Source organism: Centrocercus urophasianus, unplaced genomic scaffold, assembly GCF_019232065.1.
Source record: "Centrocercus urophasianus isolate 14NV4802_14NV808 unplaced genomic scaffold, USGS_Curo_1.0 seq_26, whole genome shotgun sequence".
NCBI lineage: Eukaryota > Metazoa > Chordata > Aves > Galliformes > Phasianidae > Centrocercus > Centrocercus urophasianus.
In genome coordinates, this window is record NW_024884822.1 from 6,386,983 (window position 1) to 6,404,910 (window position 17,928).

At 54.8% G+C, this 17,928-nt stretch overlaps 3 protein-coding genes across 3 annotated transcripts; 1 reads left to right on the top strand and 2 right to left on the bottom strand.

Moving 5' to 3' along the window:
• The first annotated feature begins 2,437 nt into the window (after nucleotides 1-2,437).
• On the top strand, nucleotides 2,438-4,080 carry IL17B (interleukin 17B). Its single transcript, XM_042826561.1, is given in 4 exon segments — nucleotides 2,438-2,458; nucleotides 3,272-3,558; nucleotides 3,631-3,702; nucleotides 3,795-4,080. Coding segments are annotated over 4 exon segments (639 nt in total). The 3' UTR covers nucleotides 4,054-4,080.
• A 623-nt stretch (nucleotides 4,081-4,703) lies between these two features.
• Nucleotides 4,704-7,487, bottom strand: PCYOX1L (prenylcysteine oxidase 1 like). Its single transcript, XM_042826413.1, has 6 exons — nucleotides 7,397-7,487; nucleotides 7,056-7,262; nucleotides 6,615-6,789; nucleotides 6,326-6,537; nucleotides 6,098-6,238; nucleotides 4,704-5,497 (listed from the first exon to the last, which is right to left on the bottom strand). The coding sequence occupies exons 1-6, from the start codon at nucleotides 7,485-7,487 to the stop codon at nucleotides 4,839-4,841; spliced, it is 1,485 nt and encodes a 494-aa protein (XP_042682347.1). The 3' UTR covers nucleotides 4,704-4,838.
• Nucleotides 7,488-8,697: 1,210 nt separating this feature from the next.
• GRPEL2 (GrpE like 2, mitochondrial) lies at nucleotides 8,698-17,922 on the bottom strand. Its single transcript, XM_042826614.1, has 4 exons — nucleotides 17,861-17,922; nucleotides 14,981-15,149; nucleotides 14,170-14,251; nucleotides 8,698-12,819 (listed from the first exon to the last, which is right to left on the bottom strand). The coding sequence occupies exons 1-4, from the start codon at nucleotides 17,920-17,922 to the stop codon at nucleotides 12,464-12,466; spliced, it is 669 nt and encodes a 222-aa protein (XP_042682548.1). The 3' UTR covers nucleotides 8,698-12,463.
• Between the last annotated feature and the right edge of the window lie 6 nt (nucleotides 17,923-17,928).

Here is a 17,928-nt window from a genome sequence, read left to right on the forward strand (position 1 = left end):
CGGAGAGTTTTAATTCCCACCAACCAACGTTTTTTTTCCAGCGAGCTTAAAATAAGCCCTTCTGGTCTGGGTGGCTCCGGAGCCGCTCGCACACCAGCACAGCGTTTGTGCAAATATGGATGTGAGCGCCGTGCTGCGGGCGGGTGCTACCTGCAGGGCCACGGGGACGTGGGGGCCCAACACCAGCACCACCAACCCCAGCTCTCCTCCTGGCTCCGGCCAGGCCGGCTCGTTGCGGCACGCTCATATCTGATGAGTGGAAAATGTTGGTCATGAGAGATAGGAAGATGCTGCAGTCGCAGTACTGCTGGCTCCGGCCGCATCTGGGCACACGTACAGGTGCTCTGTGTGGCACTGCGCAGTGGCAGGCTCCCACCCAGACTGAGGGTGACAGCTCTGCTTTGCAGGGAGCAGCCACACGGCTGGAGATGGCTGAGCTCTGGCTCAGCTGAGGGCAGGACAGTGGATCTCATGATGGATGGTTACAAAATACACGCCCTGGTCTCCTTTGGCTGGCAGATCAGATGCACCTTGTCTGGGCACCGGCTCCCAGTCTTCAGGCTCCAACTTCCATCACGGTGCCCATAGCAGCAGGCAGGCAGGAACAAAGCAGGGAGGCAACAGAGAGAAGCATGGACAGCAGAACCCAAATCATAGCCCTCTCCCCTATGGTGTCCACATAGAGGGGAGCCCTGGAGAGTTTCCAGCCCTTCTTTCCATCACAGGGGCACACGGCAGACCCTGCACACCCTGCTCTGGGCTGGGCACATCTCGCAGCCACCCCAGTGCAGTGCACTCCCAGCCACGCACCCCGGCTCCATCCCTGGCGTAAGGCTGGTAGAGAAAAGCCACCTCCCCCAGCTTATCAAATTTGGCCATGTCTGAAAAGCCCTGGTTTCCTTTTCACCAAAAAAGATCAAAACTGGGTAATTGGCTCCCATTGTGGATGCCTCTGAGCCTCTCTCATGTGTAAACAGCATTGCCGAGCGCTGACACAACGCAGGCGGCCGCGCAGCCCGGCACCCTCTGGGCATGGCCAGGGGCTGCGTTCTGCCCTGCGCTGCCCTGGGGAGCACACAGCCAGCGTTGGGTCCCAGGCAATAATGCAATAATGTGGGTGCAGGTGGCTGCAGAGCCACCAGGCCCCCACCAGGTGACAGAGGTGACACTGCTCATTGACTGTGAGATGCCACAGCCCTGAAGCACTGTGCTGCTGAATGCCCCTGGGGATGTCAGCGTGTTTCCTGCGGCAGCTCTGGGTTGTGGTAGCCAAAAGGAGGGGAGACACAGTAGGAGGAGGGGATGACTTTCACCCCGTTTTCTGGGTTGAGGCCCAATTCCTGGACTGGGAAAAGAAAGTGGAAATTTCCCATTGCCCTATGAAGCACAAAGGCCTTCCAGCCTGTGGATGGGGGGATGTGGAGCAAGCAGAGGGCACTGCTCCAGTGGCAGTCCCAGACGTGGGGCAGCAGACTTCAAAGCTTAAAAGGTGCCCCCGAGGAGCAGGGAACAGCACCAGGCACCTCTGCAGTGAGCGAAGCTGGGGGATTTGGGAGGGGACAGAGGGAGGGATGGAGAAGGGATGGAGGAAGGGCATTGCACTGCGGTTGGGTGGAGGACAGCACCACCGTGCGGTACAGCATCCTCCTGGCTTCAGGGACAGGGACTGCATCCCTCCCCCTGCTCTCTACACCTCCCTTATAGGCGCCCGCAGTCCCCAGCCCCGGGGTCAGCACCTCCCGTGCCTCAGTTTCCTTCACTGCAGCACCCCCAGGCTCGGCCTGTGGATGCAGCACAGCACTGGGGCAGCATCCCCAGCACACCCCTAGGACACCCACAGCCTGCAGATCAGGGCACAGCCCCAGTCACAGCCATCAGGCTGCAGACAGCAGCAGGGAAGGGTCTGGTGACAGATAGCCAGGGTGCAGGATGCAGTGCTGCCATTGCCTCACTGATGGTGTGAGTCATGGGAGTTCATGGGCACAGCGGAGCTGCTGGTGGCACACACATCACTGGGGACCCTCAGTTGTTTCCACAGAAGCTCCAGGCTACCTGCACACTGTGCCACCAGCACTGCACACAACCCATTGTCCTCCTGCCAGCGCCTGCTCCAGCAGTGCCCCCCAGCCATGGGGGCTGTCACCATGCTGTCACTGCCAGCAGAACCCCAGACCTTTCTCTGAGACAGGTTCTGCCCCTGAACCTCTCTGCGTTGCCTGCTCCAGGAAGGACGGCCAGGGTTGCTGCAGCCAGCACCGGGGAGGAGGCGGTGGCCGAGTCCCAGACCACGCTGGCCCTGGCCCTGAGCTGCTGACACCTCGGGGACGCGGCAGACACACCTCCGGGGAAGCGCCGCAGGGCTGGGGCTTTCCCTATTTAGCTGCGGGGCTCGGCTGTGCCAGCTGCACTGCGGGCAGCCGTCCGGCCCTCCGCCGCCATGGAGCGGGCTCCCAACCTGGTAGGTAGCGTGCCGCGGCGCGGGGCTGCCTGTTCGCTTCCCTTCTTTAATGCCATTATGTACAAGCGTGTTTGCGGGCGGCTACCTGGCTCCGTTTGCTTTGGAGATGCTCATCCCGGCCCTGCTGGGCCCGTCACCCCGCTGCATGGCACGGAGGGGACAAAGCGGGGAGCGAACCTGCAGCAGCCTGAGGGAAGCGCGGCACAGCCCAGGAGCGCAGCTCTCCGCCTGGACCCTGCACGCAATCAGGACGGTGTCACAGCGGGACCAGGGGCAGGGCGTGGGGCTGCCTCGGCCGGCTGCAGCCACACGGAGAGCAGCGCTACAGAAAGCAACTTTGTTCGGCACTGGGCAGCATGCCGGCAGCCGGCACACGGAGCTCGGCCCTGCAAGGCCAGAGGGAGAAGGAGAGGAAAAGGCACCTTTCTTTCTCTGTCCTCAGAGCACAGAGGGAGAGGAGGATTTGGATAAAGATCTCATTCTTGCATGTCTCATCTCTAAGGCTCCTTGTAAATGAAAGGAGCCCCAGGTACACCCTGAGCTTGGTGTGTGTGCGTGCTTGGGGCATGGGGCCACCTGGGGATGCTCAGGCAGGCACAGGGCCCTTTGGGCTCGGCTCCCTGGACAAGGGGCTCTGCAACCACGGGTTATATCCTGGGGCTTCCCCCGACCATGTGCTCACCACCCAGCATGCACGGTGCCACCCCAATGCCAGGAAATTGGGCCAAGCGTCCATCCCCTAAGCAGGGATGCATCCTTTTGCACAAGCCCTGCAGCCTAGGGCAGCCTAGCACTGCACTCCTTTCTCTTCAGCTTCTCCTCTGCATCTTCACCTTTGCCATGGTTCTGGTGCCAGAAGCCAAGGATGAAAGCAGAGCAGCCAAGGGGAGGAGAAGGGGCCCTTCACGGCTCCCCATGGCCGCTCCCGCCCTGGCCAGGGCCCCGGACGACCCTTACACTCCAATGGAGGACTACGAGCGCAGCATCCAGGACATGGTGCACCAGCTGAGGAATGGCTCCGAGCCAGGCGACACCAAGTGCCAGGTCAATCTGCGTCTCTGGAGGTCCAACCGCAGGAGCCTGTCCCCCTGGGCCTACAGGTAAGTGCGGGGCAGGGTCCTCAGGGCCGGGGAGCTCTGGCAGGGCCGCGCACACTCATCCCAAGTTAGCAGATGCAGCGGTGACCACAGCTCCAGCATCTCAAAGCAACCATGATGCAGTGCTCCCCATATCACCCTGCAGTGGTACTGCCCTGCCCATCCCCAGCCCATTGTCCCCATCCCACCTGCCAGTCTCACCATCCCCCTAACCTCCCACTGCTTTCCTTATCCTCCAGCATCAACCACGATGCCACGCGGATCCCAGCAGACATCCCTGAGGCCCGGTGCCTCTGCACTGGCTGCATCAACCCCTTCACCATGCAGGAGGACCGCACCATGGCCAGCATCCCCATCTACAGTCGGCTGCCTGTCCGGAGGCTGCTCTGCCAGGCGCCAGGCGAGGTGGGGCACAAGGCCTCCGGGAGGAAGAAGTGTCACAAGAAGTACCAGATGGTCATGGAGACCATCGCTGTGGGCTGCACTTGCATCTTCTGAGGCTGCATAATGAACGCCCAAAGTCATCTACAGGCATCTAAGCAGCTTGCTCTTGCTTATCAAACATTGCCAGGCTCAACACTGGGGCAAGGAGTGCCTCCAAGGGCTCCCTGAAATCCCCCTGCAAATTCCACCAGGCTCAACCCGGGCTGAGGACACCCAGTGCTGGGGCAGCCCTGCAAGCAGCCCAGCACATCATCCTGCCTCTGGCCTCACCAAGAGCTTTTGAACCCCCAGTGAAAGGCCAAGGAGAATGGAGGGGGAAGGTCCTCACCCACCACCCCCAGCCCCACGTGTAAACTGGAGCCCAGGGCCTGGCGTAGAGGCAGGGGGTGGGGAGCAGTTGATGTCCGGGGGAAGCTGAGGCAGCTTTTGAGGCCCTAAATAATAAAGTGCATTGCTGGCCCCCGTCTGACCTGCTCCATGCCTCAGCCCGTGGTGCTGCCTGGGCTGGAGGGGCTCTGCCCAGCAGGGAGGAGCAGCAGGAGCAGGGTCCTGCTACCCACATGGCCTTGGCTTTGAAGCCCTACGTGGTCCCTTCCAAAGCAAGATGACCCTTCCTCACAGCGCATCCCAGTGCCACCCAAGGAGGAAAAGGGAGAAATCCCCAGCGCATGGCACAGACAAGCAACAGGGGCTATATTCCTGAAGGAAAAACATGTTTAAGTCATCTGCACACAGCCTGTCCCTCGCCCCCTGCCCCAAGCCCCGTGGTGATCCCAAGGAAATAAATACACCCCTGCCCACTGCAGACAGCAGCTCCGGGCCCACCACCACCCAAAGCGTCACAGCTCAGTCTTCACCTTGTGCATCAAGTCCTTCTGGTCTATCTTCTCCAGGTCCTGGTACCAGCGGTTGTACGCTAGGAGGGCCACATTTTTGGCCGCCACGGCAATCATCTCCATGGAGCTGGCCACCCACTCCACGCCGCTGAGGTAGAAGAGGTTTTCATGGAGCACAATGGGCGGCAGCGACTTGGCCGAGTCGTAGCGGGGGTGTGACTGCCACTCCGTCACCTGCACCGAGTAGTAGGACCTGAAGAGGGTCTTCAGCTGCTGCTTGTCCAGCGGCTGCTCAGAAAGGACCCTCCACACCGCCGCCTCCTGGGGCTGCTTGCGACGGAACGCTGCTGAGACGTTGACAGGACAGATGTTGTCCATGGCATTGAAGAAGAGGGTGGGAGTGTCGGTGGTGAGGATGCTGGCAAAGGGGAAGAGCTTGGGGTCAGGGAAGCCAAAGTAGGAGGAGTTGAGGTAGCCGTGCACCACGGAGGTGACGGAGGGCTGGAAGGTGCCAGGGAAGTTGTCAATGGGCGGCTCAAAGTTCTGGAAGCTGAAGTTGCTCCTGCTGGGGTGTAGGGCAGTGCTCACCACCACCATGTCGTAGAACGCCGAGCCCTGGCCTTCGCTGCTCGTGTAGTGCACCTGGTACAGGGCTCTCCCCTCTGAAGAGAGATGGCAGATAGTGGCTATAGCACTGGCCCCAAGCTGTATGGTCCCCGCTTTTTTTTAGCACTGCCTCCAGCCCCTGGTTTTCCAGTGCTGGACCATAGAATCTGGTGGGTCTGGATGAGTTGCTAATGCTTTAGGGCAACAGAAAGCATTTTATGGAGCCTGTGAGAGAAAGCTTCTAGAGAAGTTCATTCTGGTGAGAAAAGGAGGAGAGGGTCAAACCTACTCTTCACAAAGCACAGCTGTCCGACCTTCTGCTGTGCTGGAGCACGGATAGTGCCAGTGGGAACCTGGCCCAAAGAAGGGACCTAAGGGACACGAAGATCTGCAGGGCAGGGCCAAGCCTCTCAGACAGACAAACAGCCTCTCAGAAAGACTAAAAGCCTCCCAGAGCCCCCAGTATCCCCACAGCCACCACCACCCGCCTCACAGAATCACAAAACCATTATGGTTGGAGAAGAGCTAAGATCATCAGGTCCAACCATCAACCCATCCCCAGCAAGCCCTCTCTCTCCAGGTGCAGACCCACAACCCCAACGCCAGCAGCACCCATGGGTGCACAGGGCCAGAGCAAAACCCGCGGTCGGGCTCACCCGAGCTGTGCAGAGAGACACCCGTCACCCTGCCGTGGATGACGTTGGCTTTGGTCAGCTTCAGCAGGCCCGAGCACACCAATTTGTTGCCTCCTTCCACCGCCCACGTGCTGCCCTGGGCCCCCGCCAGCGACATGGCTCCTGGGGAGAGGAAGGGGAAGGTGCTCAAGGCCCCGCTCGGGGAGGAACCCCGGCGAGGACGCTCACAAGAGGGCAACGGATCCTCACCCGCGAAGGCGGGCACCAGCACCGACTGGCCATAGCTGGAGCGCAGCACGGCTGCAATGACGTCATCCACGAAGCGCTGCGTGACGCCCACCTCCAGCAGAGCCTCGGCCACCGAGCGCTGCGTCATGTTGACGAAGGCCTCACCCCCCAGTGAGCGCAGCAGCTCCTCCAGGCTGGAGAAGGCGTAGCCGTGCGCCTGGTACTTGTAGATCCTGGGGGGGGGATGGCAGCACGGGGTGAGGCCCCGGCGCAGGGGAGAAGCCCCCTCCCCACCCAGCCACAGCCCTACCTCATGAACTTCTCCATCACCTCCTCCACCCACATCTGCAGGCGCAGGAAGCTGATCCCGTAGTGCCACCAGAGCCGGAAGAGGTTCAGCAGGTACCAGTCGGTCTCCTCCAGCACAAAGTGCTCCCCGCTGAACACGGCGCTCTTTCCCGGCACCTCGCGGCGCTGCCTGAGCCCTGCGGGGAGCAGAGGGGCCCACCGGGCGGGTGGTGGGGTGCGGGTAACGGGGTGAGCGAGCTCCCGCGTGGGCACCGGGCAGCGTGAGAGCCCACGCGCTCGGGCATCCCACGGGGCGGCGCCGCCTCCGGACGGGACGAAGCGGCGGCGTTCTGAGGTCCGCCCGGAGCCCCACGGTGCGGTCACGGCGGGCTTGGGGCGCTGGGACACCTGGCGCCCATCGTGCCGAGGTACCGCCGCGTCCCGCCGATCACACGGCACTCACCCAGCGTCTTGACGAAGTCCTGCACGTGCAGGCTGAGCGCGTGGATGGACGCGGCCCGGCTCTCGTACTGCTGCTTGTTGACGGTGACTGTGGCCAGCCGGCCGCCCACGCCGCCCTGCTCGTACACGTCCAGCTGCACCTGCGGCCCGAAGTGCTGCTGCAAGAAGTACGCGACGGCCGAGCCGCCCAGCCCGGCGCCCACCACGGCTGCGGGCAGAGAGGGGCGGCGGTTGGCGGCGCACCCGAGGCACGGTGCCGCAGCCCCGCCGGGCTCCGGGCTCCCCGCCTGGCTCCCCCCGACCCGACCCGACCCGACCCGACCCGACCAGACCCGAGCCTACCGACGCTGCGAGGCGGGGCGCGGGCGGCCACGGGGACGGCCAGCAGGACGGCCAGGGCCGGCAGCAGCAGCGCGGCGCGCGGCGGGGCCATGGCGCGGGCGGCGTGGGAAGCGGCGGGGCTCGGCGGCACCGCCCCTCGCGGCAGGCACGGCCCCGAGCCCCCCGGCTGCGAGCACGGCACGGCGCGGCCCCGCCGCCTGCTGCCCTGCGCTGCGGAGCGGAGCGCGCGTCAGGGCACGGGGCGGTGCGCCGCGTTCCGTTCCGGGGGAGGAGGCGGGAGGACCGCGCGGCGTCGGAGCCCCGGGCAGGGCACGCCGCTGCTTGTAGCCCTGCTGGCCCGGGCTGAACGGGCTGCCGTGTCTGCGCGCTGACCGCGAGCGGAACGCCTGCGTTTGCTCACGCTGCAGACGGGGGTGGTTGCGGTTTGCAAACTCCCGACTCTCGCTGTTGCTGCGGAGAAAACCAGAAGAGCCAGCGGTGACTGGCATGGCAGCATCTAGCAGCATTTCTTGGTTAGTGAATGCGCGGAGCGATGCCATCGCAGCTGTTTCCAGGCCAGGAGGAAGAGCCTGATCGCGAGGGGATGGTGCTGCCAGCGGCTCAGCACAAAAATGCAGCTCTTCCCCCAGGACGGCCGGCTCTTTGCAGAGTTGTTTCTTTTTTTCCCTGGGGAGAAGCACACGCGGCACGGCCAGGCCTGCTGATCTTAGCACCTTCAGGGCTAAGGCAGAGCTTGGAATGGATAGCAGGACATCGGTGCAGAGGGGGCAGGAAGGCAGAATGATGCCTGCTGCAATCACGGCTGTATCAGAATGGCTGATATTCTCCCCAGCACGTCCTTGAAAGAATAAAGCACTTGGGGATGGCATGAGACCTGAAACAGTCCTGTAAGCACAGTGTGTTGCTACTGCACATCTCACATACTGGGAAATACACAACGAAACGAAGCAGTGGGGGAACAGAATGACAGAGATGACACAAGACAACATATTTCAACTGCTAAGAGTTGTGCAGGATGAAGCACCTGAGGCAGGCGGAGCGATTCCTGCCCAGCTGTCCCTGGCAGGAGTTGCCAGGAGCAGCAGGCACACAAACCCTTGGCAGCTCACTGGTGGAGGGAGGATGACCTCCATGCTCACTTCTGAGTCCACCCAACAGATTGTTCGTAGATGTCAAAATAAATAAGTAAATAAATAAAGAGGTGGAGTGTAGTCCTTGCTTTAGGTAACCAGCTGTAGAAGAGCCCTTTCAATCCACAGCACCACTTGCAATAAGTAGGAAAAGAAAGGAAAAAGCAGCAATTGCAATTCTTTTTTTTTATTAGCAAACAGACAGTATCTGGACATGTAAAGAAAATCAGCCCTTTCCAACATTAACTCAAATGTTGTTGTCAATTACTTGCACTGGTCCCACACTCGAGTCCTCCTCTTCCATATAGCCAGAACCGCTGGGTAAGCACAGCACAGAAACAAAACATACAGTATATATATAGGTTTCTCACCAACCAAAATGGACTTACAGTTTCTGAAGATTAGCAACACTCTGTTCATTTGACTTTGCAAGTAATACCAAAACATCTCATGTTTTAAAAAAACAAACACCACAATATTCACAATATAAAACTTAAATACAGTTTTCAAAAGTGAGAGGACTTCTGGCAGCCATTGATTTATCACAGCTGTTCTCTTCCAGCAGCAGCTCTGCTGGGGAAGAGCTGAGAATTTAAGGTCCGCAAAGCGACATTCACATTCTGCACAGCTCCTGCTCAGAGCCAACGTGGTGGAAGCACTGCTGCAGCCCCGGCCAGGAGCCAGCAATGCTCAGTGCAGGGCTGCCCAGCCTCCCACGGGCAGCTCCACGCCTCACCAGCACACTATGGCTTACCTGCTCTGCACTCCCAGCTCAGTTGATGGCTGGGTGAGCAAGTGGAAACCAGCACGAGCTACAGAGGCACGCAGCGCTCGCCCTCCTCTGCTATTCCATCCCTTCTAACTAACTCAAAAAATGGTTTGCATAAAGTGACAGCAGGGAAGAAGCTCACGGGTCAGACTCTTTGGTGTCACTTTGCAGAGCACCCAAGGGGGACTCATCCCACCGCGCTGTGTGTGAGCTCTGCACAAACAGGGAAGCTACACAGAGGACAACTGCACTCCACCCTTCGGCAATCTCATCCACAATAAGAGATCATTAAGCGTGCTTGAAAGGCAAGGGAATCCAATTCTGCCTAGGAAATGTAAATTCCGTGATGGAATCCAGGTTTGGTTCTTTCATTCCCCTTTCGCAATTCAAAGCCAGCAGGAAATCAGGACAAACAACAACAGTCTTTGGTAACTTCTGCAAGAGCCACTAAGCACTACTTATATCTTGCAATAACCATCATAAAGCCTAATTAGATCTACAGAAGTTTCACAGATTTACAAAACTGGGGCACAAACTGGGAAAATAGCTTGGGAGGGGTTCAGGAACACTGCACAGGAACCTGAGCCCTCAGATTCCTGCTCCAGCCACACAGCAATGCCTCAGTGCATTCAGATACACCAGTTAACCGATAACCTTCTACTGCAGACACACAGGCAGTGACTGCAGTGCATTTTAGGGTACTTCTTAAGGCAAAAAAAGGTGAATACTAACTGAGGAGACAGGCAGGCCTACCAAACAATCCAGGGAGCACCAAGCAGACGTAGCATACTTTCACAGTCAGGCTGCACAGTGGGTCAGTTTAAAGGTGCTTTGGATCCCATCACTTTTGGCCACCTGCTACTTTAAGTATGGCTCAGCTAAGTTGCAGCCTTTCTATGAGAGAAAACAACCTCTTACATAAAATGCCTGCATTTCTGTTCAGTTCCTTATAATCTTTCACATCACACATTCATTTCCACAGCTGGCTCTTCCCCTGCTGTTTGCAAATGGCTCAGCTGATCTACCAGGGCGTAAAGAGGCAGAGGAGAACCGAGCTGCTCCTGCTGAACATACAGCTTCTGCAGAAGAGGCTGCAGGCAGTCACGAGGCAGAACAAGATTTGTATTGACACCTCACAAATTTCACCTGTTTTGTGTCTTGGTTAACAGCATAATGTGGCCACTCAGTTGGCATGTCCAATGAGCAACACAACAATCCTTTGTAACTCTAACATTTCCAGCAGTGCCATAAAACACGAGCACTGAACAGAGCTTCTTCCTAAGTGATGTGCTGTTGCCATGAAGCACTGTCCCAGGGCTGGAAGCTCGAGTGGCTCTCTAACCACACAGAGGCACAAAACTGCTCCGGGTCACCCACATACAGCAGTCACCAAAGCAGCCTGTGTGAAGCATGCCACAACAAGCACCTCCCTAAAAATTCTGTGATGACAAGCCATTAGCTGTGTATGTTCTGTGTACAGTCTCCCCATGTGAAATAATGCTGATAGAAGCTAACTGGAGGCTGCTTTACCCTGAAGTCCGTCATAAAAGGACTACAAAACCAAAGCCTGCAAAGGAATGGGAGAAGAATGAGCTTTCTTCTAAACCAGTGATGGCACCCGCCACAGTAAAGAGCTTTTGCAACCAGATCTCAAATAACTGCCAGACCATAGATCCAATTCCAAAAAGTAAAAAGGCAGGAATTAATGAATTTGTAAGAAATAATCTGAAAACCACCATGCCTGGGGGTTTTATATAGTGCAAACCAGTCTGGCTTATGTAATTCTTTTGTCACTACACTGCTTACTGCTCTCTCAAGGGTTAAATTCTGATCTTAATGGGTGACTGCATCCTTTCAGCTGAGATAAATGGACTCCCTGGCAAAAGGACCTCTGGGAAATACATATGCCATACTGTGACAACAACATGCCTTCAACTAGGAGGATGGCTTGAGGTCAGCTTTCAGTTCCCCTGCCTTCTGCTTCTCGTCCTTTCTTCCTTCCTTTCTTGTCACCGCTTCTAAAACTGTTTCAAGGACACTTGAGACTTTTGTAGAAAAGATTTTCTTCTCCTTGTGTCAAAAAAAATAAAACCAAACGGTTTCACATTTACTATGAGTGCACAAGGGTGGAATCTGAATGTCAACTGCAAGTTAGTGCTATCTGAGTACCATTATTGGAGAGCCTGAGAAAATAAAGCAGTCCAGATTTCCTACTTAAGGGCACATCTCCATCTCGCCAGCAGCTGCAACAAAAAGCGTATCGTTTATCATGCTTGAAAGATGCACAAATACCCACCAGGGAAGAGATTACTCTCCTGTAGAATACACTTTTTTGGTTGGAGAAAGAGAGATCTGAGAGGAGTTTCCCGGCTCTACCAAGAACCATCACTCCCTGTTTTACCTCTAGGAACAAGGAGGCAAGTTGAAATTTTACCTAGAAAACAAATATTAACACATTGACACAACATCTGAATTCTCTTTACAACCTCAACCTATTCAACTATAGCATGACAGGTTTCATTAATTCAGGATTATTTTCCTGAAATGACATTAAAAAAATGGTCCTAAATGTCACCCCAAGCAATCAATCATATTGACTCCCACCGAAGGGGCCTGGAGACAAGGGAAGATACCCAAATCAGCCTGATAATAATACTCAGCCCTTTGAGCTTTTCCTCTTCTGAGTGCTCTGCAGAGAAAAAGCCCCACCACATCCCTGTGAGGTAGGTCAATAAGTATTATTATATTCCCTCAATACAGAAACACAACTGAAGCAGAGGAGTTACTTGCCTGAAGGCCACTGCTGGAATCTGTCTCAGAGATGCAGCTGAGAGACAGGAAGCCCTAAATCTCAGAGAATTTCTGTTTCTTTCTCTTTCCCCTTCCCTATCCAAGTTCTAACGGAGAAATGAGCATCAGAGAACGGGCTGTAATGCCACATTTCTGACAAATAGCTGATCTCCTACTACTACTCCAATACTCCAAAAAAGATCATTAAATACACAAGTACCTTATAATTAACGGCAAAACGACTGCACGCATTATGAAGAAGCCAACGCACGATACCCATCTAGCTTAATAAATAAGGAAAGACATGCAGCTGCAGCTGCCACGAGCGCTGAGAGGTCCTCAGCCCAGTCAGGTGCCAGGTGCCAGGGGGCAACAGGTTCACTCCTGTGCCTCCACTGCCACGCCAACAAGCGCGTGTCTGATGGTGCGGCCGTGCAGTTTGTAGCCATCCTGAGTCACCAGCGCGATGGTGCCCGGCTGCACGCCCTCGGCTGGGACGTGGCACACGATCTCGTGGTCGTACGGATCGTATTTGTCGCCAACAGGGCTCATCTTCTGAAGGCCGTGTTTGGCAAACACACTTTGCAATTTGGCCTCTAGCAGAGAGAGGCCCTCGTAGATTTTCTGCAGGGTTGGATTTGGATTAGCAGGCTCTGCTTCTCCTGCAGCACTCTCAGCAGTCTTCTCCAAGATATCTGCTACCTCCACAAGGTCCCTGCAGAAACTCTGGATCCCTACAGAACAAAGAAATAAGAAAATAATGAAGGGCAACATACAGAACGTACAGAGCTACAGTGCCAATGCCAGGCAAAAAGTCAAGGTCTGGAAGCCACGTGTCCATGCATACAGGGAACAAAGACGGGGGAGGGAAGTGAGTATAATATGAGATCATTCACTTGTACATCCACAGTTTTATCATAAGGTAAAACCGCTGTGGAAGGACTGGATAATATAGTTGGTCATGAAAAAAAACACAGCATTTTTCATCAGAAAAACCACCCATGTGGGATGCAGATAACACACATTTACAGAATATTGTATCACACAGTGCAGAAATTTCAGGAAAACCAGTTTCTCCTCACACTGATGCCCTTACTGGAAAGATACATCAGGAAAACAGACAAGAGAAACAATAGTTCAGAGCTGCTCGTGCTTGTAGATACATGTTTAAACATGTACAGAATGATAAAAGTGTGAAGGAGGGGCAACAAAAAGCAGACCATGCACCAACCCATCTCCTTTCACACCAGGGTCTACTTCCTACTTTAAATGCTCTACAGATGCCCTGTGCCCTATTTCATGAGTAACTTTTAATAAATTTCCCCCCCCCAAATCTAAAGCACACTGCATACAGCAAGCTAAAACTCAAAACAAGCAAACAAACAAAAAAACCTCACAAATAATGCTGATTTTCCCAGAACTCAACAGCCATTTTGTAGCACAATGGGAACAAATGTAGCTCTAATTTGAAAGCCATTAAAATTAACTAACAAAAAAGCTTTACATGTGCTATGGAAAACAACAGTTTCTCACCCTCGGAGCTGGCAGAGCTGGCAGAGAGCAGTGACTACACAGCAGTTTTCCCCCTACACCTGCCTCCGTCCCCAGCCTGCAATCCAACTCACTCCACTGATGCTAAAATGTTTATTGGAGAAATTTTAAAGACCATCTGATAGCAACCACCCCCCTTTGCTCCAGACAGGATGCACCTCCTAAAAGCCAGAGCAGAGGAGAAGAGACTGTCAATACAATAAAGGAGACCACAGCTTGATGAAAACCCACAAAACAACATCCTGCGAGAGTCACTTCTCAGCACGCAGAAGAACCTGCAATTTCCATGAAGTGAGCAGAACTACCTTCAACAGCACCAGGCCTGTTGTATTTAGAAAAGTCCATAAAACCATGAAATAACACAGCTGGGCACAGCGAGGAGTAACACCCAGACACCAGCAGACCGGGCCAAACATCATGCCACACTTTGCAATGAACAAGAGCAGGACAGAGGGGAGAGAAAAGCCGCCGATCAGCATTCTGTGCTCAGGCAGGCTCCTGCAGCACACACAGCTCTGTGTCACTGTGCTCACCAAAGAGCTTGGCATCTTCCACAAACTTCTGCGTTCTCCTCCGGACATTCTCAGAATCTGCCAAAGCCTTCCGGTATCGTTCCTGTAACAGCAAAAGGAGACAGTGACATAAAACTGATTTTTCTGACACAACTGCAATCCTTTAGATACCACTGAAAAAGAAGCCATTACACACCAGAAGGTTTGCACTGGGCTCCAGCATTTTCATTAGAACATGCAAAGCCAATCCCTCTTCTACTGATTAATCAGCACAACTGCAACCCCCTCAAAAGGCCCAAGGCCAGGAGCACTGAGTGCTCAGCACATTGTCAGGCTGCTGCTTTCTGCATGACTCACTGCACACGTTGAGATGCTCCTTTCTCCAGCAGGCAGGTCTTAGCAACAGATCTGTAACAAGCTAATTTGTCACTTGCTGAAGTTGTACTCTGGACAGTTATCCCCAGAACTGCCCTGTGCTGCAGTATTTATTCCTCTCACCAGCCACCAAAGCTGACTTCTCAGACAACAGTGACCCAGGACGTTACAATCTGTGACAAAGCTACTGACATTCCCTCTGTACAATGCTGTGAAAGAATGTGACCACAGCCCACCTCTGACATACAGTTTTGCCTGCTGAGATCCAGCTGTCAGTGGCCTGCTCCCAGGAACTACTGACACCTGGTGTTTGCAGGGAAGGCAAAGCTGCTCTGAATGCTGTCACAACACAGTGCTACTGTGTGCAGGTTATGGCTCTTATAGAACAAGATAAGGCTGAAAGTGAAAGTCAAGGGGCCCAAATGAAAGTCAGCAACGCCACCAGCTGCAAACTCACAGTTAAGTCTCGAACTTGCTCTTCCAATTTGATGGCTTTGTGCTCTAAGGCACAGTCAGAAAGGGGATGCTTCGGCTCATCACGAGGATCTTCCGGCCCACACTCATCTCCTGTACTTCTCTGCTGAGCTGCAGTGCTGAAAACACACAGGGACTCCCTGAAATACAAACTAGTGACAAGAAAGGGAAAGTTAAGTTCCAACACAGTCAAAAGAAAGAATTTCAGTTTAGCATCGTTACTAAAAGCAGGCACACAGGATTCTGGGCAACATTTTGGCTCTTTTCAAAGGAAACAGGCAGCTAGCACAGAGAACAGACAAATATTTTGAAGAAATCTTTTTAGATTCATGTCACTCTATGCCACCTCCCTGACATACCCTGAATAGAGTCAGATTTTGACAGAAGAACAATCTATCAGTTGCACTGTTTCTAACCTCCCACTACAGGTGGTCAGTAGCAGAAAGTAAACTTCCACATTATTTTCGCAAGCTGTTCTTGAAAAGGAGGCAGGCATTAGAGATGTTTTAACAAATATGTGAAAGAAAAAAGACTGGGTAAGGATGGGTCCACGTCCCTCACTCCAGGAAGTCTCTTCTCTGTAGAATGAAGACTCATGGAGTTAAACCAGCCAAAACCAAACCCAACAGGAGTGCTTTCTGTCCAGTGTGCTCAAAAAACTTTGCTGGGCCATCAGACGAGCGCAAGTGCCAGTACAAAAGAGAAGACATTGTGCAAGGTCTGGAGAGATGGAAGGACAATGTGGGGAAGGGCAGAGGCGTCCCCTATGGGTGCCTCAGACTGCTTTACCTGTGTGACCAAAGCACACTTTAAGAGATATACCTACCCAAAGACCACCAAGCACCTCCTACCACTCCCTTAGCAGCTGAGGTGTGCCCTCATTTTATCTTGATTGAAGGGTTGTTAGAACTCCCACAGCACTAATGACAAACTGAAGATATCTGCACCTACAGTTTTTATGGGTGGGCACATAAAAATAAAACATGATCTGTGCACCAAGCAGCTCCTATTCCTATTATGCACCAAACGCAGACCTGAGTGTTTCTGCTCAGTGCGTTTGCTCTGGTGTAGAACATTCCTGGCACAGATCATTAAGGAACCAGGCAAGTTGTCAAGGTGTGCTTCCCAATCAGCTGCCATTCTGGGTTCCCACAATGCCAAAGAAGAGAGATCCCAACACCCAGCAGAAGCTGCACAGAGACCTGTTTGGGGCACAGCACCCCACCTCGAGTGATGCCTGTCCCACCCGTTTGGCTGCCTGGTTAACAAAGTTACAGAAAGAGGATTTGACCAGGAGTGAGGGAAGAGAAGTAACGCATTTGCCATGCCTTCAAAATCCATGAATGAACCTTTAATAACCGGAAAGCTTTATTTGTGGGGAAAAGCATGGCTGTGGTAAGCACTAACTCAAGCCCTGTCCTTCTTCTTCTTGTATTTCATTTGGAGAGCTGCAGAACGGCAGGTCAGCCCTGCTGCAGATGAGTCAAGGAAGCTGAGTTCAGCTAAGACAGCAGCGTTGCTAAGCACCTCACAGGTTAGATACCTTCAGCTTAAAAAAAACAACACAATATAAACAAGTTAACTCTTTTGCATTCAAGAAGTGAAGCTGACTGAGTCAATTCCATATGCAGGTGATTCACAGCACACAGAAGGGTGTGTTCCAGTGCGTAGGAGAGGGCCATGAGCGAGCTGTGTCTGCACTCGGGGGCCCTGCCTACGTGAAGCAGAGAGCTGCCGGCATGGAGCGCTGTCTCCAGCCAGTGAAACCAAGCTGCAGAGCACTAATGAGCAGCGCAACGCCCCGGGTGCCACGGGCTGTTCAGACAAGCCTGACTCAAAAGTTGGAGGCAAGAAAAAAGAACTGCAGGCTGACTCCAAAGGGAAACTTGAGGAGTGTGAAGCAGAACTGAAAACGCCGCTCAATTTACTTCTTCCTTGAGGATGAAAGAAACGCACCACTACAAAGGACGAGTGCTATTTACAGCCTGTCCTCTATCTCCTAAACACAGTCCTAGTCGCAGCTGCCCTAAAAATAGGTGGAATCCCACAGGAGGAAGCTGACACATCCTGAGGTGACAGACATGGGGAAGTCCCAGTGGGTGTGAAAGGACCATAGCATGATGCCGGCGCTTCAGAAAGATTTACAGACTGATGTCAGAGGGCATGCAGATAGATGGAGGGGAGATGCTGACCGCAGCCACGCAGCCAAAGTCAGCTGTCCTTAAAGATCAGAATTCTCTCGATGGGCACAGGCCTGCATTCAGAAGGCGTGCTGCAGGTGCACGGCAGCTGTCACACCTACAAGGCGAGTGGGAGGCGGCAGGGCTGCACGGTTAGGCAGTGCTTCCATTAAGGCATGGCTTTATTAGTTTGTGCAGCTTCCAGTTCTTTCCAGAGGAAAAAAAGAAAAACGCACAAAAAAACCGCACCGACACCAGAATAAAGGACCATCCATTTTGTTCGCTTTCCTTTCCAGCTGCCTGCCTTTTATTGAAATTCACTGCTCTTCTATAACTCAGACCCACAGCACCCCAACCACGCCTGCCGGCACAACGGGACACGACGGCCGTCCCCGACCCGGGCACCGCGGCACAGCCGCGCTAAGCGACCGGAATCCTGCGTCACGCACACGGCGCTTCGCTCCCCGCGCACAGAACGGCGGCGGCCCGGCAGCGGACACGGGGAGCCGCCCCGCAGGAAGGGCCGGGGCGGCCCGGCTCACCCAGCAGGACGGGACGGGACGGGACAGGCCCGGGCCCGCCGCGCCGAGCCCAGCCCCGCTCCGCCGCCACGTCCCGTCCCGTCCCGCTCCGCTCCCCGCCGCCCGCCCGCCCGCGGCCGCAGAGGCCCCGCGCCCACGCACCTGCCCTGCCGCGCCGCGCCGACGGACAGCCGAGCCGCGGCCCGCAGCGAGCGGCCGGCCATGCTCCC